Below are 22,452 nucleotides of genomic sequence, written 5' to 3'. Positions count from 1 at the left end.
TGAGTACTACAACACTGTCATTAGTCTCTGGGAAGAGTATGATCACTATAGAGACCTCCAACTGTCCAATCCTAAGGATGAAGCTACGATTTACCAGACACTTGAGAAGGAGCGGGTTCTTATTTTGCTTGGTGGGTTGAATCCCGAGTATGAGCCGATCCGGATACAAATATTGGGCCGGTCTCCACTTCCATCCCTTGATGAAGTGTGTAGCTATTTGCAGAATGAGTAATGTAGACTAGGATAGGGGCCTAACCAAGGCTCAATCTATAGGAACTTTTAAACCAAACAACCCCCACAATAATCCTCAACAGACTAGTAATAAACTGAGACAACAGAGGATAGTACTGACAGTCGATATCAATAATTCAGGAATACTGTAGCTAACTAACAGCCAATGATTTAGTGATTCAAATCACCAAATATAAGGGCTAAACAATAGGCTATATAATCAGCAACCCTTCAGCAAGACAAAACAAAAACCAGAACTCAAATCTGGGCAGGCATTACAATCTGCCAGAACTGAAGGAAAACCCATATCAGCCTAACCACTGGTCTGATCAGTCTTAAATTAAGATCAAGTTCTCTTCTGGATGGGTCTAACACTCTACCCAAATTACAGAGCCATCAGATGACTGAAGCTCCCAAAACAGAAAGGGTCGGTGGAAGAGAAAACAGAATTTCTTGTCCCAGAATTTGCAGAAGAAAGTCAGATCACTTACCTGCTCTATTGGAGAAGATAATCACAATAAGAAAACCAGAAATAAGAAGGATCCACTCGGACTTCTCATCGCATAGTGTCAACTGGATCAGACACCAGTCCCTACAGCCTTGATCAAACACAAGACCACCACTTTGATCACACACAAAGCAAACTCAGAAAAGCAACAACATAGTTTTTTCATTCATAAATCGTTCGAGGCTTAATGGGAGCCCTCTTCTTTATTCACATAAAATAGAAACTAACTTTAGTTTCCAAAAACTGAAATAGAAACTTACAAAATAGGTTCTCTAGTTACTAAAACTGGAAATATAAACTAGGAATTAAAAGTACTGAAATTAGAAACTAAATAAACCGGATTTAGAAACTAAATAATAAACTAAATAACCCCATCAATTCCCAACAAAAAAGAAACTAATGAAAAAAAGAAACTAACTAGTAATCCCGTACTCAATCTTAGAGCCCATTTTTTAGACCCAAAAAAGTAGTTCAATACACTCCAAACCACATGGACTGAAGGCCCAACACCTATACAACCCAACTCTAGGCTTATTCCTAATAAAACAAGCCTATTTTGGTTATTAATCTGCATCAACTCTCCCCATCTTGAAAAAATTCGTCCTCGAATTTTGCAGTGATGAGGGGGGAACAACATGTGAATAGCAGCCGTAACCATTCCCAAACAGAATTCAAGTAGACTTTGGAAGGTAACCTTCAAGGCGTGGAGCTCTCTCTTCAAAGAACCATGATGTATAACAAACTCTATATGCTCCACCTCTGAATCAATACCAACTGTGAATGTCGTGTGCATAGAGTCATCAATGTTGGTAATTTTTTTCATCAAGGATTGGAACGAACAATCTACAAACAATCTAGTGCTACTCAAAGACTTGTTGTGGAGTTCTTTCAATCACTACCTCATCTTCCACGGCTTTAGTCTAGTCTACTATGCTCTCTTCAATGTAGAATCATTCAGTGGAGTCTCCTTCCATGGTTTCAGCCACCAAGACATTACTAATTACATGAATGCCATAAGTGCCATCATCATTAGTATCTTCCTGGTCATAGTCATACTTACCACCATCATCATCGTCTTCCACGGGGTATGGATAAAGACCTGATCATAGTTGTCATGGCGTTGCCTAGGCGGCGATTTGGCATATCGACAGAAAAAGGAGATCATGGCAGTGCTACGATTTACATGACACAAATGGCGGTCGTCATTGGCTGATAGAGGTCGACATGGCACCAGATCACGCCTGATTCACAAGGCGGTCAATTTTTTTTTCTGGTACTCACTAACACAGTTTTGTTATATTTTAATTGATAGCATAAAGGGAAAACCCTCGAGGCCCTACTTATTCCCTCCTCAATTTCTCAAATACAAATTATCAAAAGAACCAAAAAACCCTCGAGCTCGAAGAGAACAAAACCCTCGAAGCCAGCAGCCACCGCCTGCGACTTCTTCTCCTTCTCCGGTAGCAACAGCGACAACAACCAGCAGCTAGCAGCCATCGCCTACGATGTCTTCTCCTCTGGCAGCAAGAGCAACAACAGCCAGCAACCACCACCTGCGACGTCTTCTCCGACAGCAAGAGCAACAACAACCAGCAGCAGTAGCCAACCAGGTAAGGGCCCCACCTGCGAGTCTGCGACTTCTTTGATCTTTCTCCTCCTTCTGATCTTCTCTGCTCCAATTCTTTTCTTTTCTCTAGCTCTCCTCCTTCTATTCTTTGCTCCGGTTATTCTCTGCAACCACTAGTTCTACTCTGGTTCTCTTCTCTCCTTCACTCCTCTCCTCCTTGTTCATCTTTTGCAGTTCTACTTCTGATTCTTCTTTTTCTATGCTTCTCTTTCTCCTTCTTCTTCAGTTCTTCTCTAGTCGTCTAGTACTCTAGTTCTCTCCATCTTTGTGAGTCTGTTCCTTCTTCTTTCTTCTCTGTTCAATAACAGCATAAATATATAATTAATTAATGACTTAATTGTATTGCTTAACTAATATTCTATGTTGTCTGTGACTCTGTTTTGTAAAGCTTTTATATCTCTAGATTCTTACAATGTAGACAATGCTTGTGGTTATAAAATAGAATTAGTTAATGCCTTAATTGTATTGGTTAAGGCCATACTCTGTTTTGTAACTTATAGGACAGTAGGAGTTCATAATGGATGGTACTGTTGGTGGTAGTAGTGGGGGTGATAATATAAGCACGGCTGCATATGATCCGTCCAAAGACCCAACCAGGAAGGCCAAATCAAATGACCCTGGGTGGAAGTATGGGTATTGGCCTAACCTTTCAAACAAGAACCTTGTTGAATGCACTCTTTGTGGCAAAAACCTCAAGTGTGGAATTAAAAGGTTAAAGTAACATTTGGTGGGTGGATATGGAGATGTTGCTAAGTGTACCAAGACAACTGTAGCGATTGCTACAGAGATGAATGCAGCTCTTATGCGCAATAAGAAGAAAATGATGCAAGACATTTTGGATGATGATGATGATGATGCAAGACATTTTGGATGATGATGGTGTTGATGTTGATGTTGATGTTGATGTTGATGTTGATGCTGGTGCTGACGTGGATGTTGATATAGAAGTTGAAGGTTGATGCTGGTGCTGACGTGGATGTTGATATAGAAGTTGAAGGTCAAAGACAGTCTAGTAGGACTCCTTCTACTACAACCTCTAGACTTATTCCTAGCTCTGGGACAGCTGCTAAGAGAAAGAAAGTAGTCATTCAACCACAAGTAAAGGGCCCCATGGATGCTCATGTTAGATGGATTCCTGAGCAAGTAATTGCTAAGAGGCATCTTAAAGGTAGTACTCAGACTACTATAGAGAACCGGTTTAGAACAGCGGAAGAAAAAAAGAGAGTTGATAATCACATTGTTGACTGGGTTTATCAATGTGGTATTCCATTCAATGCTCTTAAGTCAAGGAGGTTTGAGATGATGGTGGAATCTATTGCATAGTACAGGTCAGGATATAAGCCCCCAAGTTATCATGAAGTGAGGGTGCCATTGTTAAAGGCAGCAAAGGATAGAATTGCAGAGGAGATGAATAAATATGAAGAGTATTGGAAGCAGTATGGGTGCACTGTAATGACTGATGGGTGGACGAATAAAAGAGGAAGGCATTTAATTAATTTCCTCATTAACTGTCCAAAGGGGAATATTTTATGGAATCTACTGATGCATCCAGTATAACTCAAACTACAGAGAAGTTGTTTGAATTGATTGACAACAAAGTTCAAGAAATTGGTGAGGACTATGTTGTGCAAGTTGTGTCAGATAATGCATCGGCTTATAAATTAGCCGATACAATGTTGATGCAGAAGAGGACAAAGCTATATTGGACTCCTTGTGCAACCCACTGCATTGACCTGATGTTGGAGGAAATAGAATTCTTGAAATCTAATAGGAATGTGATAAGGAAAAAAAAGTAACCAACTTCATCTACATGCACACACGCATTCTTGATGCAATGAGGGCTAGAACAAATGGGAGGGATCTTGTGAGGACAGCAGTTATTAGATTTGCAACTGCATTTCTGAAACTTCAAAGTTTGTTAAAATATAAAGATGACTTGAGGCATTTGTTTATTTCTGAAGAATGGACTAGTTCTAATTTGACAAAGACCAAGGTTGGGAAGAAAGTGGTTGATACGGAGTTTGTTGTAGTATTTTGGAATGGTTTGAAAAATTGTCTTAGAGCTTCAAAACCACTTCTGTCTTGAGGATTGTGGATGGTGATGAGAGGCCTTCTATGCCTGAGGTTCAATTTTCCATGAATGAGGCAAAAAAGAAAATAAAAGAAAATTTTAGGGATAGAGAAAGGCAATACAAGAAAGTGTTACGTATTATTAACACGCGTTGGGAGATTCAGATGGGGTGTCCTTTGTATAGAGCAGCACTATTTCTTAATCCTGGCAAATTTTTTTGTTACAAGGAAAGTGATGATGGTGACTACCAAATTATATCTTCTCTATAGCTTGCATTTAATGAAGTCATTGAAAGAATGATACATGAACCAGCTTTACAAGACAAGATAAATACTCAAGCCACTTTGTATAGATATTCTCGAGATTCTTTTGCCTCGGAAATGGCGGTTAAACAACGGGCAACCAAGAGTCCTAGTAAGTATATTGTTTAGTTGTTTTGTTTGTACCTAGTAGCTAGTAAGTACTTTGTGTGATGTATTAAATATTAATCTAGCTTATTTTATATATATTTTTTATAGTTACTTGGTGGGGTTCATTTAGAGGTCATGCTTTTGAGCTTTCAAAGGTTGCAAGACGTATTATAGGGCTTTGTAGCTCCTCTTCTAGTTGTGAGCACAACTGGAGCACATTTAAGTTTGTAAGTAGCTGAGTATTACATCTATTTCATATTTTAGACTTTTTATTTTTGGAACAATGACTTTGTTTGTTGTTCTCTATTGTTTATGAATTTAGATTCATACCAAGAAGAGGAATAGGCTAGAACATCAATGTTTGAATGATCCACCTAGAAGAAAGATTTCAACAAAGGCGTCTCGATAACAAAAATTATAATCCACTTGTGCTTGAATAACGGGATTGGAATAGTGAGTGGATGATTGGCGAGCAAGTGGATGAAGTAGTCCATCCCGATGCTGATCTCACATGGGACGTTGCTGGTAGAGCAATGGGGGCAACAATGGAGGGGCCCAATCGACCCAAAAAGCTCAATCATCAACCTCTAAAGGAAATATGTGTTAGACATGCCGTGGTAGAGGGAGGGCTGTTGGGGAGTCATCAGGATCAGATGAGGAAGAAGAGGACATTGTTAATGAGTACTTGGATGTCATAGATAACTTCAGTGAAAATGCAAATGCTTCTAGTGGACAACAAGGGAATCTGCCATCTGCTGATTTGTTGGATGATTATGATGATTAAGTTATTTGTGTTTGACTATTTGAGTGTGTACAGCCTTGATCAAACACAAGACCACCACTTTGATCACACACAAAGCAAACTCAGAAGAGCAACAACAACATAGTTTTTTCATTCATAAATCGTTCGAGGCTTAATGGGAGCCCTCTTCTTTATTCACATAAATTAGAAACTAACTTTAGTTTCCAAAAACTGAAATAGAAACTTACAAAATAGAAGGTCCTCTAGCTACTAAAACTGGAAATAGAAACTAGGAATTAAAAGTACTGAAACTAGAAACTAAATAACCCCATCAATCCCCAACTAAAAAGAAAACTAACTAGTAATCCCGTACTCAATCTCAAAGCCCCTCCTTTAGACCCATAAAAGTGTCCCAATATACTCCAAACCACATGGACTGAAGGCCCAACACCTATACAACCCAACCCTAGGCTTATTCCTAATAAAACAAGCCTATTTTGGTTATTAATCTGCATCAATGAGAAGACCAGGCGGGTGGCCATGGCACATGCTCCTCCTCTTGAGCAGTCAGCTCTTACTACTAGTTCTCAGAAAGATTGGCGTGGTGGTGGTAGAGGTCAGGGCCCACCTCGTGGGGATGATAGACGTTGTGATCATTGTGAGAAGTCTGGGCACACCAAAGATAGATGATGGGTTCTTCATGGTCGACCTCCTGGCATGCGTGATGGTACTAGTGGTTCTCGTGGTGGACGTAGTGGGGGAGCTAGAGCCCACAGTGTTGAGGCCGAGCATACTTCTTCAGGGTCTACTCCTAGCCCACAGGTAAAGCACAGTTCCCTTGCTAAGTACAATATTGCAACATTCCGCAGGGTTATGCCTCAACTGGGAGGCTCATCATCTTCTTCCCTTACAATGCCAACTCCTCAGCTTCCGCATTGCAGGTTTCCTCACTGCCCCCTCCACAGCACCATCTTAGGTTATTGATTCTGGTGATACAGATCATATGACTGGTACATCCCATTATTATGATACATACTCTATTTGTTCCGGTAGAGATAAAGTCAAGGTTGCCAATGGCTCCCTTTCTTCCATTTCTAGTAAAGGTAGCATTCCTATTACTTCTTCCATTTCACTTGATTCCGTTCTTCACGTTCCTGATCTTACCCGTAATCTTTTATCTGTGAGTCATCTGACAAAATCCTTAAACTGTTATCACATTTTTTCCTTCTCATTTTCTCTTTTAGGATTTGATAACGAAGAGGATTATTGGCAGTGGGCATGAAGAGAAAGGACTTTACCTACTTAAACCTCAATCACCTCTTTTGGCTACAACTTAGTCTTATTTGTCTGGACATACTGATAGCATTTCTGTGGATTCTGTGATGTTGTGGCACCAATGTTTAGGACATCCATCTTTTGTTGTTATGAAGAAACAGTTACCGCATTTATTTACTTCTTTTCCCCATTCTCATGTCTTTCATTGTGAACCATGTATTTTTGCTAAACATTGTCGTAAGCAACATATAAAAAATTACGAAAGTTATAAATTACTTGCTTGTAAGCAACATATAAAAAATACATACAGTTTGGACCATTAATATTGAATAGATCTAAGAAATTTGAAACCCACATTTTTTTAGGAAAAAAATATGTAAAACCTTTGAAATCTAGAGTTGTCTTTACATTTTCACTCACAAATTGTTATTCTAACAATAATACAACTTAGATTTGCAAAAACAAATTGGTAAATATAACCTATGTTTCTCAAAAAAGTAGAGTTTCAGAAGAACTTACAAAATAGTTGAATATTCATAAAAAATAGTCCTTCCTCCACTTAGGAAGTAGAAATCACACTTTTTGCTTCAAATTTTGTTATTTTCTTCAAACCTTGACCTTAATAGGTAGCACCAGCTTGGAAGAAGGAGAAATGCAAAACCAAGCTCTGTTTCAAGTAGAATATAAAACTGACCAAGACATTTGGGCCAAATGCCACTGAAACTCTATATATCGTACTGTATTGGTACGTATCAGACCGATAGACACCAATACGTATCGATACATAATGAAAAATTAAAAAAGAGCCCAAATGTACGTATCGGTATGTATCGTGAGTATCGGTATGTATCGTACAATACGGTACAATGCCATGATATAATATGGACTAAAGTTTCCCCCTATAGCGTATCGGCATGTATTGTGCCGATAACAACTGATATCAATACATATCTGCTGATTTGGTACGATACGTACCGATACTTTAAACCATTCTCATCACAATAGCAATGGCAATGAGAATAGAAAAAGGTAAAAAACCTCATCATTTTGAACAGTTTGAATTGAATTTATTTGTCTATCAATACGATACCCTTCATTTTAATGTTTATGCATAATACATGTTATATATAGCTTTTTTTAAATATTTTTTTATGCAAAAGTGTATAAAAAAGCATTCTCTATCCATTTATGTACGTATATTTAGCATATCTTAGAGTATCTCCAAATATGTATATTAATTTTGGCCAACCGATATTGATACTTAAATCCTTACTTGGTACGATCATGTTGTACTGGGTTATGGGTAATACTGATAGCAGCCTTGCTATCATAGTTGAGCATCATGGAGAGATGAACAAGAACACCAACATCTTCTAGTAAGCTACGTAACCACAACAACTCACAAATCTTTTGTTCCGTGGCATAAAATTCTATTTCAGCACTGGACCTTACCACCATATTTGCCTCTTGCTACACCAAGTGACAAGGTTCCCCAACGAAAAAGGTACAATAATCAAAGATGAATTTTTTGTTAAGAGATCCATCCCAATCAGCATCATTATAAGTCTCAACTTTGAAGTGATCATGAGGAGATAAAAGGATCCCTTTTCCTAGAGCTGACTTCAGGTATCGCAGAATACCCAAGACAACCTCCATATGAGAAGAATAAGGATCACGTATGAACCGACTCACTAAACTCACAACACCAACAATGTCATGTTGTGTATGAGAGAGATAAATCAGTTTGCCTACCAACTGCTGATAATTCCCTTTGTCAACAAGTTCACCCTCTTTTTCCTTAAGCTGGGTACTAGTTTCCATAGGATTATCAAAAGGATGACAACTCCATAAACCAATCTCAGACAACAGATCAAGGATGTACTTCCACGGGAAGAGAAATATACATTTTGAAGACCGAGCAACTTCATACCCAATCATTCATCCAAAAATATACTTCAATCACAAGAAAGTACCTCAGGCTTCCAAGATCCTTTATTTCAAACTCACGAACAAGAAAGCCTTTGAGATGACTAATCTCAGCACTATGATCTCCTATCACCACCATACCATCCATATAGACAATGAGCATGGTGATCTTATCACCGGATCTTTTTATAAATAGTGCTTGGTCAACATCACTCTGCTTATATCCCACAGAAGTCATTGCCTTGTGCAATCTCCCAAACCATGCTTTAGGTAACTGCTTTAACCCATAAAGAGGATGCTTCAACTTGCAGACCATGCCTTGAGTCCCACCACTAGAGAATCCTGGTGGAATATCCACATAGACTTCTTCATTGAGCTCTCAATGGAGGAAAGCAATCTTCAAAGCAAGTTGTTGGAGATTCCATCCCAGATTTACAACACACAAGACAATACCCTTATGGTTGACAGTTTGGCAACTGGAGCAAATGTCTCCTGGTAGTTGATCCCATATGTCTGAGTGAACCCTTTAGCCACAAACCTTGCTTTGTATCTATCCACTATGCTATCTATCTTCTGTTTAACGACAAGCACCCACTTACAACCAACTGGTCTTTTCCCAGGAGGAAGAACCACAAGTTTCCATGTGGCATTCTTTTTTAGGGCATCAATTTCTTTCATCATTGTTGCCTTCCATTTTTCATCTGCAAAAGCTTCCTGACAATTTTGGGGAATAAAAACTGAATAAAGAGAAGACACAAAAGCACAATAGGAGGAAGAAAGGGAATCATAAGAAACAAGGGATATAAGATGTTGGGTACAATTCTAGTTCCTTCCTAAGAGCGATAGCTTTTTCAGGAGATGAAGTTACACTTGATGAGTGTTAGGCTCTGGTATAAGCTCTAGATCCAAGGTTGGTGATGGGATGTGTAGAGGTGTTACAGTGATGGTGGTGGTCGGAAGTTGTTTATTTATGTTGTAGCCCCTATGATAGATTTGAAGGTTTGAATCATCAATCTACCTCTGAAATTCACCAACAGTCTTCTAAATTGGAGTCATATCCCCCTGAGGTGGAACAATAGTCTTTGTCACACTCTCCTCCTGAACAAGAGGACTATCAAAGGATGACAGATACACTAGTGGAGCACGTAGGGTCAGAGCCACATCTTCACTATCAAAACCAAACACCCCCTTGAACAGGTGGCAAGGAGTAGCAGCCAACAGATTTATGAAAACACAACATTAATGTTACTATAGTACGCCTAATAGGAGGATGATAATATTTGTATCCCTTATGTGTTGGAGATTAACCCAGAAAGATACATTTAAGGCTCTGGGGTTCCAATTTCCCTGCAGAGTGATGTCTCAAGCATACCATGCAAACCCAAATATCCGTGGAGGAAATAGAAATGAGTAAGTCCCTTGAAGAACAGCAACAGAAGTCCAAGAATCTAGAACACGAGTGAGTATGTGATTGACTAGATAAGCAGCAAGAAGGATCAGCATCACTCCAATACTGAGATGGAACATGTCCGGCAAACATTATGGCTCTCGCAATTTCAAGTAAATGCTGGTTTTTGCGCTTGGCTACTGCATTACGAGCTGGGGTACCAACACGGCTTGCCTGATAAATTATCTCGTGGTCAGCAAAATACTGTTGGAATTGACCCTCCATATACTCTTTGGTGTTGTCACTACAAAGAATATTCAGAGTGGCATTGATCTGTCTCTGAGTCATTTTATAGAAATGTTGAAAACAAATGAATGTCACTTTTGTGTTGCATCATATACACCCAGTTAGTTCTAAAGTAGCAATCAATGAAAGTCACAGACCATCTTTGACCAAACACAGATGTCTAGCAAAGCCGGACCCCACGCATCAAAGTGAACCAACTGAAAAATAGTACTTATTTTTTTTTAAAGGAAAATAACTTGAACGAGTCTGTTTCGCCAGAGTACAAGATTCACAAAATAAATCATCCCTAGTACATCGCCTAACTAACTGCAGAAATAAAAAAGATAAAGTCCCAAGTGGAGGGTGTCCTAAACGACAATACCATTGGTGTAGATCAGACGAAACAGGGTGAAGCTAATGAATTGGCGGAGTGACTACAGCTGTGGAACGATAATCATCATCAAGCAAGTAGAGACCACCTTGCAACTTACCACATCGAATCGTCTTTCCCGTTACTAGATCCTGAAAAAGACAATAGGAAGGGAAAGAAGTCTTTCCAAAGACAAATGATAGAGAGCCATCTGCTACTCGAACTTTATCTCTGCCTGAAGTGGGGGAATAGTGGTGAAACATGCTAAGGGGCCATTTGATAACACTCTGGGAGAATGTTTCTGGAGTTCTTCTATCCTGCGGGAATGCAAAATAGAATAGAAATATGTTTGGCACGTCCGGTTCATTTTTGTATTCCCCCGGAATGAACCAATGAAAAAGAATGACTAAAGAGTACATTGCAAGAATACAAAAAAGTTACTTTTCTATTCTTCTACTAAGTTAAAAGAACAAAAACCTCCAAAACCCCACAAACCCCTTTACTGCAACTCCCGATCAAAAATCCCCAAATCCGTCGCTTCCCTGCAACAAGTTCTCTCTCTCGCTCTTTCTTCCTGCTATCTTGTTCAACCCCAAATAAAAAAAAAAGGTCGGGATTTGCTTTTTTTTTTCTTTCTGGGTTTTCAGCCATTGATGCTCTGGTTTGTTGCTTGAAGAGAAGATTAATTTTTTCATCTTTATATTCCAAATAATTAATAGAGGTAAAATCTTTTAGCATTTCTTCTTTTCTTGATATGGGTTTCTTATTTCACTCTCGTTTCTTGCTTGGATTTTGGCACATCTGTAAATTGCAGTGATTTGGGAGATTTTCTTGCTCTGATATTGCGATTTTTGTGCAGTCTGAAAATGTGTTTGGTAAATTTTTTATTTCTTTCTGGTTATGGTGATCTCTGTTCTTGACTGCTTAAGTTTCATAGTTGCTTACTTTGATCATGATGGGTTTCTGAAAAATACCCATTTGAGCATATGTCATCATTCTCATCTTCGATCAAGGTATGAATCAAGAAAAGAAATCATACAGTGATTTTATCCAACTAATGGGGTCATAAGTACAGATGAGACATTTGCTTTCTAGATAACATTCTATTCAACTTATTTTTTTCACAATGTGTTCTTCCTGTTTGGTTCTTTGTAATTAGTTGGGGATAAAATGTAGTTCTGATGCCCAACTTAAGATTTTTATTTATTTATCTATTAAATTTTATCATCAGCAAAGATTGTCCATTTATATTACTGTGGCAAGGAAGAAAAATTTCAGTGCTTAATGAGATTGATATTTTGGATGGAGGTCGGTTGTGTAAATTTCAGTGCTTAATGAGATTGATATTTTGGAGCTGGAAGAAGGCTTTTATTAGGATTAGAGTATTCTATTTTCATGGGCAGCTAGGAAGATCAATTTGAAGTTCTTGAGCTTGATGTAAACAAATACCAAAAAATTCTCGTTTCTTTCTTTCTTTGTTTGGAATCATCAGATTTTATGCTTTAGCATGTATTGCACACACTTTCTTCTATTCAAGAATTCTTAGTTAAGCATGCCTTCTTTTTAACTTTGAAGCAAGTTCTATGGCTAGGTCTCATATTTACTTGTAAATTTCAACTCTACTTGATATGTCTTTAGGGGATATGAGTTGTTTTTTGTTCAATGGCAGTATGATGGGGATTTTTTAAATATATGTTTGTCTATAAGAAAATGTCAACATATTTTCAAGAGAGAGAGAGAGAGAGAGAGAGAATGTCTAGTAGTCACTTAGTTACCAAAGTTATATTGTGATAGCTTGTTGTGGACTTCATAACTATATCAAATCTGAATAAATAGCAGATGCACTTTTTCAACAATTTGGGGAAGATGACTACTATGATCCTAATGAAGAGAGAGTCAGGGTAGTCAACGTTCACAGAGAACAGGAAGATGGTGATGTTGCAGGTACTTCTACTACAATTCATCAGGGCAGTAAACGTGTACAAGGAAGACAGATGAATGAGCTAAGGATACAAATTGCAAATCAGATGGCAGTAGATAAGGGTTACCCCCTGATTTGATTGTTTATGTAATAAAATTTCAAGAAACCTATTTGCAGCTATGATTTGTTTTTAATTTGTAATTCCTATAAACTTGAATAGTAGGCTCTTGCTTTTTTTATTAAGATAAATGTGGAAACTCTTTATGCTTATATTTTATTATTTCCTTTAAGTAATAGTATTTTAAATGATAATTTCATAAACAAATTATTTCCTTATTTAAGTTAAATTTGACCATAATAGCATGTTTGTAATTATTGATTTCATTGTTCAAAAGTGAATTTTCATTATTGTCCTTTAAGGAATAGAAGTGTTTGCAAACGCTGATTCTGTTCTTTTCTTGTTCTAAGGACATTTTTGAGATAGTTTTACCAAACGCTGTTTCTATTCCGCCAAAGTGTCTTCACAGCATGGAATCGAAAAAGAACACTTCTGTAAAAGAACACTCTCCAAGAATAGAAGTGTTATCAAACGGCCCCTAAATGAACCAGTCATATAATTAGTGGCACCAGAGTCAATGACTCAAGGGCTAGAGATAGCCAATGCACAATGACCACCAAACAAAATCCCTGAATAAGTAAAATTAGAGCCTGAAGGAATGGCTGAATCAGCAAGATTCGAAGCAGCTGATGAAGTAGATGCCTTTAGCATGCACCGGAAAGCCTGGAGTTCTTCCTGGGAAAGACCAAAATTAGTTGCAGGTGGTGTGTCAACAGTCTCAGCCTGATTGGATTTGGTTTTGGATTGACCACAACCATGCTTTGCCTCAAAATCAACTGGTTTACCATGGAGTTTCCAACATGTGGCCTTCGTGCAGTGTTCATATTTAACTTCCTTAGTGGTCCCCAGTGCAAGATGACCCATCTTTAACAGGATTAGAACCAGTCTGTAGGGCTGATTTTTAGTAGTGGGAAGATGAATCATAGTAGTACGACAACACTCCTTCGTATGAATCACGGCAAAAGCCAGTTCCAGAGTAGGGAAGGAAGATCTACTAAGGACCTGGACATGTATCTGATCATAGTCAACATGCAAACCAGCCAAGAAATCATACACCATGGTTTTGTCCACATGCTTGCGATAGGCAGCAATGTCGAATGCACTGGTAGGTTGATAGTCAATATAGTGATCAAGCTCATACCATAGACTTTGAAGTTCAACATAGTATTTAGAGACAGAGAGTTCTTTCTGAGTAGTGGTATGAACTCTCTTACAAAAGTCATACACCTGAGCATCATCCCTACTTGTCCATAGGTTTCCTTGGCAGCAGACTAGATCTGGGCAGCAGTATCCAACAACAAAAAACCTCTAGTAATAGTTTGGTGCATAAAATTGAGTAAACAGACATTACCATAGAGTCATTGGTGATCCATCGATTCCGAGGGGCACCCTCTGCAGATGGCTTTGCAAAGGTGCCAGTGATGCGTCCAGTAAGCCCTCGTCCAACAATAGTCAAGTAGGTAGATCTGGACTAGATGATGTAATTAGTTCCCTCCAATTTCACAAAACAAGCACCAAAGGGCATGTACTCGTTGCGACCTTGCCATTAGGTCCTGAAGCTACTGTAATCACATTAGACATGATGGAAAAAGGAAAAAAAAAAAAAAAAAAACCGACTCTGGTAGGGAGAAATCCAAAACTTTCAAAATCAGCCGCCAGAAAGTGCTCAAACTTGGATCGAGTTGCCTTGTTGGGGTATTGAATCACTCCAAAATTATCTACTTCTGACAATGGCTGGTGAGATCAAACAATTAGAGTTTTGGGAGAAAACCCTAAACTTGGAGAAAATGAGAGATCAAACGCAAAACCTTGGCAGCCACAAGTAGGTCGAACTCCTCTTTAGGGGTGAGTAGAGGCTCCTCGAAATATCAGCTGGATCTGAAAGGGGGACCCCTAAAATCGATGGAGTCAAGGTCCTGGAGAAAAACCGATGTATTAGGGTCTTCAATCTTGCAAACAATGATGGATACTTCTAAGTGCAGTACTTGATCTTCAAGAGGAGGAGGTTTGATCTTAATAGTAGGAAGAATCAAACCCCAACAAGGGAAGAATAAAAAATCGTAGGGTAGGGAAAGTACTACAATTGCTAATTTGCAGGGTTTTAGGGTTTATACCATTGAGGTGAGATGGAGAGCAGCAGCTAGATTCATAAGAATCACCTCATTAGTACTGCCCTATGAGGGATTTAGAGAGAGAGAAGGAGAGAAGGTGGTGGAGCATGGGTTTGATGAGGCTTGCGATATAGAGAGGGAAGAGAGGAGGGAGGCTGAAAACCTAGATCAGAATTTTTGCCTCCGATACCATGTTAAGTCGTTAACAACAAAACTACAGTAGAATGCTTGAATTGCAAAGAGATCAGTCAAGCCTTTATTTATAATAGAGGAGAATAAAACAAAAGACGCAAAATTACAAGTATGCTTCCCCCTTAGCCGACTCGTACTAATTAGAGTCGGTGGGAGGGAAAAAGCCAAGACTGCCCCCACGGCACCCTTAAGACATATTTCAACAATATCTTAAGTAAATGATGAGAAACAAATAAGTGTTGCGCCTTGCAGTAAGGCGCCATTGTGCGATCCCTTATAAAAGAATTGAGATGCTCCTTTTGCTGTCTGTTAGAAACTCATGTCAAGGATTCTGCCATGGCCAGAATTGTCTCTTATATCACCCCTGGTTGGTTTTTTTTTCACAAACCATTCCTCCCATCCCAATGGGCGCATTACTGCAATAATTCCAAGATGAATGTCTCTCTCCTCTCTTCCACCTTCCAATACCTCCATCTTTCTATTTTTGAATCAGTAAGTTGATGCTCCTACTTCCTTATTGCTATCTATACCTCTAACAGGGCTTCTGAGAGGGACACCCTCTGGAACGATATCAAGCTCATTGCAAATCAGTTGGGCTCTCACCCTTGGAGGATCTGTGGAGATTTTAATGTTGTCAGGTACAATCATGAGAAGCAAGGAGGGAGGGTTATTGATACACTTAGTGTTGATGCTCTTAATGCATACATTGAAGATATTTCTGCCAATGACCTCAAATGGTCTGAAAATAAATTCATCTGAAACAATAAAAGATCGGGTCAGACCCGTATTGCTTGCAAACTTGATAGAATTCTTGTTAATCAGGCCTGGCTATCAAGCTTCCCTTCCTCCCATGCAACCTTTGAGAACCCAAATATTTCAGATTATAGCCCCATCTATCTTTCTATCCATCCCTACACCTCTTTTCGCTCAAAACCATTCAAATTTTTTGACATGTGGACCTCCCATCCAGATTACCCATCAATTGTGAAAGAGGCTTGGCTGAAACCGGTCAATGCTTTCTCCACCCCCCTTTTAGCCTTGGCCAGAAAATTGAGAAATGTCAAGCTAGCCCTCAAAGTTTGGAATACTAAATCCTTCGGGAATATTTCTTCTCAAGTTAATATTTGCAGGAACAATCTCTCAGCCATCCAGATCCAGCTATAGTCGGATACCCTCAACCACTCTTTAGCTAATGATGAGAAAACTGAGTCTGCAAAGCTCTCCTCCCTCTTGGCTCAAGAAGAGAGCTTTCTCAAGCAGAAATCCAGAATTAATTGGCTAGAGCTTGGAGATATAAACACAACTAATTTTCATAGGTCTGTGAAAGCCAAAAACTACTTCAACTCTATTCTAAAGCTGACTACCTCAGAAGGGATCCAAGTTCATAAAGTTGATGAGATAAAAAGTGAGGCAATTGACTACTTCAAGAGACTATTAAACCCGACTTCAACTTCGGGCTCCTATATCCCAAATGGCATCTTGGATAATTCCATCACTAGTGATATGTCCGACATGCTCATGGCTATCCCTCCTGATGATGAGATCTCAGCTTCTATCCTCTCCCACAAGGCTAGCAAAGACTCAGGCCCGGATAGATTCAGTATGGGATTCTTCTCTTCTTCCTGGGACCTCATCAAAGGCGACATCAAGGCTGTTAAGAGCTTCTTCTTCTTCAACCCAAGTCAGATCAAAGGAATTGGCCACACTTTTCTCTGCCTCATTCCCAAGAAAGAGGGTGCTGACACTACGACAGATTTCAGGCCTATCTCTTTATGCAATCTTCTTTACAAATTCATTGCCAAGATCCTTGCAAACGGAATCAAGCAAGTGGTCGATTCCTTGGTCAGTAACAATCAATTGGCCTTTATCCCAGGGAGGAGCATAGAGGATAACATTATTCTGTGCCATGAAATTGTTAGAGGATTTGAAAGAAAATCGCATTCTCCAACTGCCCTCATGAAAATAGATATCCACAAGGCTTTTGATTCTCTCAAATGGGATTATATTATCTCGGTCCTTAACAGTATGGGATTCCCTCCAACCTTCACCAACTGGATTCAACACTGCATTGCCTTCCCTTAGTTCTCGGTTCTGGTGAATGGTAGCCCAACAGGATTCTTGTCCTCTCCGAGAATCAAACAGGGATGGCCCCTATCTCCTTACATCTTCTGCTTAGCCATGGAAGTCCTCTCCAAAAGTTTGCAAGTTGCCACGGATCAGAAACTCATTTTTGCCATCCCCAAGTGTAAAGCTGTGAAGCTCATGCACCTTGCTTTCGCAGATGACCTGATGATATTCTCCAGAGCTGACTCTTCCTCTCTTCAGAACATCATGGATTGCCTAAACCAGATTGCAGCCCTCTCTGGTCTTCGAATCAATCCAGCCAAGTCCCCCTTATTCTTAGTTGAGGTTTCTGATTTAGTGAAAGCTTCTCTGGTCCTCCAAACTGGATTTACCTTGGGAAAGCTCCCTGTGAAGTATCTTAGCCTTCCTCTCATTCCGGCTAGGCTTACTGCTCATCACTGTACTCCTATGCTTGACCTCATCAGGAAACGCCTTCAACTCTGGAAAGGAAAGCTATTATCTTTCGCTGGCAGGCTTGTGCTCATCAAATTTGTGTTGCAGACTTCCTACATATACTGGTCCGGTATATATAGCCTCCCGGAATCCATTTTCTCCAAGCTTGAATCCATTTTTGCTGGCTTTCTTTGGAAAGGATCTAAATGCACCCGATTCCTTCGCCCCATCAGCTGGGCTGCTATTTGTCTCCCATAATCTGAAGGTGGTTTAGAGTTGAGAAGGATCAAAGATGTCAATCTTGCTGGAATTATCAAGTTGGCTTGGAAAATTGTTTCCAAACAGAAGAGTATATGGGTGGACTGGGTCTATTCAAGCCTCCTAAAGTCGGACTCCTTTTGGACAGTCAAAGTCCCTGTGGATGCCTCTTGGGTTTGGAGAAAAATCTTGGGAATCATTCATATTATCTCTTCGGCCATCTCCTCCCAAATTAGAGATGGAACCAGCACTCTCCTATGGCTTGACCCTTGGCACCCTAAAGGCATTCTATTCCACACCATCAGTGCTAGAAGTATATACAACTCAGGTTTGCCCAAGCTTGCTTAAGTGTCTGACATCATCTCCTCGGGCAATTGGTCCCCCCCCCCCGAGACAATCCATGCCCCAGCATGAGGACATATGGAGCTCCCTCCCCCCTATTCTGGCATCTCATAAACATGAGCAAAATTCCATAGTTTGGCTGCCGGCTTCCTCTAAGCTCTTCTCTCCCAAGGCTGCTTGGGACTTTGTTAGATTGCATTGGCCAGTCTCTCATTGGCACAAACTCATATGGTTCCCTCATCACATCCCCCGGAAGAGCTTCACGGTCTAGAGAGTCTTCACTAACTCCTTGCCCACGACCTCCATGCTCACTCTCGAAGGCATCCAGGTCGACCCTATGTGCATACTTTGTGGTAATGAGCCAGAAGATATTGAGCACCTCTTCTTCACCTGCCCTGTCTCCAACTCCATATGGAAATGAGTCCTCGCCAAATGCTGGCCAACAAACAAAACTATCCTTCCTTTTCATAGGGAATGGATTTGGATTGATATGACTTTCCAGGGAAAAAAAATTTGTGATCTAGTGGGAAAACTCGCCTTCTGCGCCACCATCAATCAGATTTGGATGGAGAGAAACCATAGGAAATGGACCACCAATTCCCGCTCTTTGGATAAGATTTGGAGCCCCACCTCCTTTGATATCAAGGGAAAAATCTCTCGGATCTCCTCCCTTTGTAACCAATCCCCTAGGAATTGTCATATTGTAAACTCCTGGGAGCTGTCTAGCTCCATCATCAGGAACGCCCCCCATCTCTAAGAGTAGTTCTCTCCTCTCTCCCCCCCCCCTTTTCTCTCCTTAGGGTTTATGTTCTTTTCTCTTGGTAGTGAATTCATTTATTCACCCAAAAAAAAAAAAAGGCGTCAATGCAATAAGGCGACAGTCGCTCAGACTCCACCTAGGCCACCTAGATGCCTAGTCGTCACCTAGGTTATGCCTTGACAACTATGAATGTGACAATGCAGTTGGACAAACCTGGTAGAACAGGCATCAAATGATTAGGAAGAGATACAAAATTATGTGCTTGATGAATTACGCAGCTAGACAGAAGTTGTATACTCAATGTGATAGGACATTTCTGCCATATAAAAAAGAAATTTTGTGTAGTAAAAACATGGATGCATCACCGTATGCGAAATCCCTTCTATCTCTAAATTGACCGAGTCACCAGCCACAGCATGCCAACATGACATATATCAGCATCAGGGGTTGTTCTTCTACTAAAGTACTGATACAGTCTCCACCTTTGAATTACAAATCTATATGTTATAAAGAAAGTGTATCCAAAAAATTATTGTTCTCACAACTATTAAAGGCAGAAAGCTTCATTGAAGGTAAGAATACCATATGTATACAATCTAAAAAGCACAAGGCCGAAGAAAGAAGGAGCGGGTGATGGGAAAATGGAAACAAGAAAACAAACCCAACACAAGAAACAAGAAACCTAGCAGCAATGAACTGCCAAACAAAAAACAATCCAAGCAGAAACCAACCACAAATCTCAATACTTGTGCGTTGTGCCCATCAAGACAACTACGCATCACCAGATGAAAATTTATCAAACTCATCACATCAGATGTGACAGTTTCTCCTCAGTTTCTCTTTGTCAACTATAAGGGGGACCAGGGGGTTCCTAGGCTCGCTTCATTTTTCTATGACCTAGATACCTTTACTGCATCTGCAGACAACTGCAAATGCCCTAATTTCCTGTTATCTCCGATCAGGTTCAACATACTACCCAGCTTTTTAAATGAAGAAAAAGACAACTCCACTCCTCTGAGGAGAAAACCCTAGTCCTCACTTATTTTATTGAATGGACTGCAGCTTAACGATGTCAATAACTTCATAGGTATTCTATTACCAGTCAGATTGTGATGGCATTATTTGACCATTCAAGCATATTATATTGGTGCTGTAGGTGTTTATAGTTAATGTGAATTTCTTTTTTTCCTAACGAGGGTGTCCAGACCTATTTCCCGAGTAATCCCCTGGACACACATGTACACCCCCACACATGCGAGTCGGGTCAGCGCTAGCCACTATGAGAACCATAGGAACCATGGGTTATGACGTTTATCAAAAATTTTCAAATCCAAGAAGATTACGTCCATTAAAGGATAACAATAGTGAACACTTTATAAATATCTTTGGTTCTAACCCCAACCAGGTCTAAAAGTACGTCAAATCAGATTGGCATTACCCAATTTGACCCAAACACAGATTTTACAAAGAACCAGCTAACCAGGCCGGTGCCGGTCTTTCCAGGTTAATGCCTATTTGACCCAATCACAATTTTTACAAAAAACCAGCAAACCAGGCCGAAGCAGGTCTTTCCAGGTTCCGCTTGGCCGGTGCCGGTCTTTCAAGGTTCAGCTTGTGTAGGCTATCCTAGTTTCATTGTAAGCTGGGTTTGAGTTAAGAAGTTTCCAACCAAACCCATTCCCAACCTCTTGACTGCCAAAAATCCCACAAGAGCACCACCATGTAAAGGAATTGTTCTAGAAAACAGAAACACAGGATATTTCACACAAATATGATACAATTTAAGCATTAGAAGCTAATGGTGGTGCATAATTCATCAGTCAAACTTGATCAATAGTTATAAAACCCAAATTGAACATAAAACTGAGAATCAGCCCCTTTGCAGTTTCTCAGGGACAAAATTTGCACAAAACAGAGAGAATTAACCGTGATAAATCAAGCAACAAAAGCTGTTCAACAGCTGACTTTCAGTGATGAGATCAATTTTAAAGCAGAGATATGCACCACCATGCATTCAGGACAGCATATGTTTAAGCAAATGCTTCAGTATATTGACCACAATTTAGTATCCCTCAAATTAGGAATAATTTGGATAAATATATTATTCCTACGCTGCCGTCAATAGGAAGTACTATACTTCACCTGTTACCACAGTTTGTGAGGCCAAAGGGACACAGTTCCAATTTTTCTGAATTGTAGAGTTTGACGAATAGATCATATGGAAAGATCACCTGACAAAAAATAAACAGGAAAAGTGCTACACATCACTAGAACTCCAGAAAACAAATGTCTGTCATGAAACAATACAGCATAAGTTGAAGAAAAACCTTGCAATTGTATATTCCAGCAACCTCGGTGCCAAACCCTAATGGGTTGGATACTGAGATTTTTGAAGCTTTAAATTGATGAACAACTCTTGAATCTGCATAACCAGCTGAGTAGCAGTGATCCTCTCCAGCAGTAACACTGGATTTCTCCTGCTTTAATTTACAAGAAAAAGAACTATTTACAGAATTGACTGAACTAGGAAATTCTGATGGTAGTAATTTAATTAGCTCCATATCTTTAACATCAGGGGTATTCTTAAGTTTATCAGCCTTGGGTTGACGTCCCTCTAATCCATCAGATGCACTCAAAATAGGCAACTCACAGTCCGAAACATCAACCAATGTTTCATTTGTGCCAGTGGCCGTAGAGAAGCCTGCCAACAAGGAGCCAATAGAAGTATCAGATATGCTATCTATTGCTTCAGCATCGACAAGAAGCTCAATTTTATCATCCCTCCTGTCTAGAACTTCAGATGAGCAAATAAACTCAGATGAAACAGGTTCCTCTATTGAGGTCTCTATTGGTTTGATGCATCTACCTTCAATCTCCAAATTGTCATCAGAAAACTCGCACTGTTTTCTCAATACTGCCTTTTGACCAGAGTCATTTCCTGCATCGTAGACATGGCTGCTGGTGATTGGAGGATGGCATTCATACTTGTGCCCTTGTCTCCAGTGAATAATTTGACACTTACCAGAGCTGCACAACATAATGCCCACATTAATGCTCTGGAAAGAATAACTTCTAAGAGAATCTCCAGAGGTCTGAATAAACAGATAAAGTTGCTCTTTCATTTATATGTTGAATGTTAGCATGACCATCTAATATTTAGTGGTAAGCCTAAATTCATGCTCGGCACTTCAAATTTCATAATAAGTTTGACTGTCAGTTTAGTAGAAGATATCCAATTGACTGCCACAATATCATGTTCAGAATTTAAGAAGCTGCATATAAAACTTAACTGACGAGGAAACACAAGGAATTTACCATATCAACACCTAAAAACAACAAAGAACTAAATGTCACTTATGGGTCAGTGCAGCAAAATTCGTCGATTTCTGCATCCCCTTTCT

General features: G+C 39.6%; 1 protein-coding gene across 1 annotated transcript in view; it reads right to left on the bottom strand.

Annotated features, from left to right (window-relative positions):
* LOC122081590 (ubiquitin carboxyl-terminal hydrolase 16-like) overlaps nucleotides 1-22,173 on the bottom strand; it is a 46,961-nt gene extending 24,788 nt beyond the window's left edge. The window contains exons 1-3 of the mRNA XM_042648766.1: nucleotides 21,918-22,173; nucleotides 21,379-21,752; nucleotides 21,194-21,282 (exon numbers count right to left, since the gene is read on the bottom strand). Coding sequence (XP_042504700.1) covers nucleotides 21,194-21,282; nucleotides 21,379-21,752; nucleotides 21,918-22,173 — 719 coding nt within the window. The remainder of the gene's footprint in view (nucleotides 1-21,193; nucleotides 21,283-21,378; nucleotides 21,753-21,917) is intronic.
* Between the last annotated feature and the right edge of the window lie 279 nt (nucleotides 22,174-22,452).

The sequence above is a fragment of the Macadamia integrifolia genome, chromosome 6 (assembly GCF_013358625.1).
Source record: "Macadamia integrifolia cultivar HAES 741 chromosome 6, SCU_Mint_v3, whole genome shotgun sequence".
Taxonomy (NCBI): Eukaryota; Viridiplantae; Streptophyta; class Magnoliopsida; order Proteales; family Proteaceae; genus Macadamia; species Macadamia integrifolia.
Note: the sequence above shows the minus strand (reverse complement) of the source record. Positions and strands in the feature narration are given on the sequence as shown.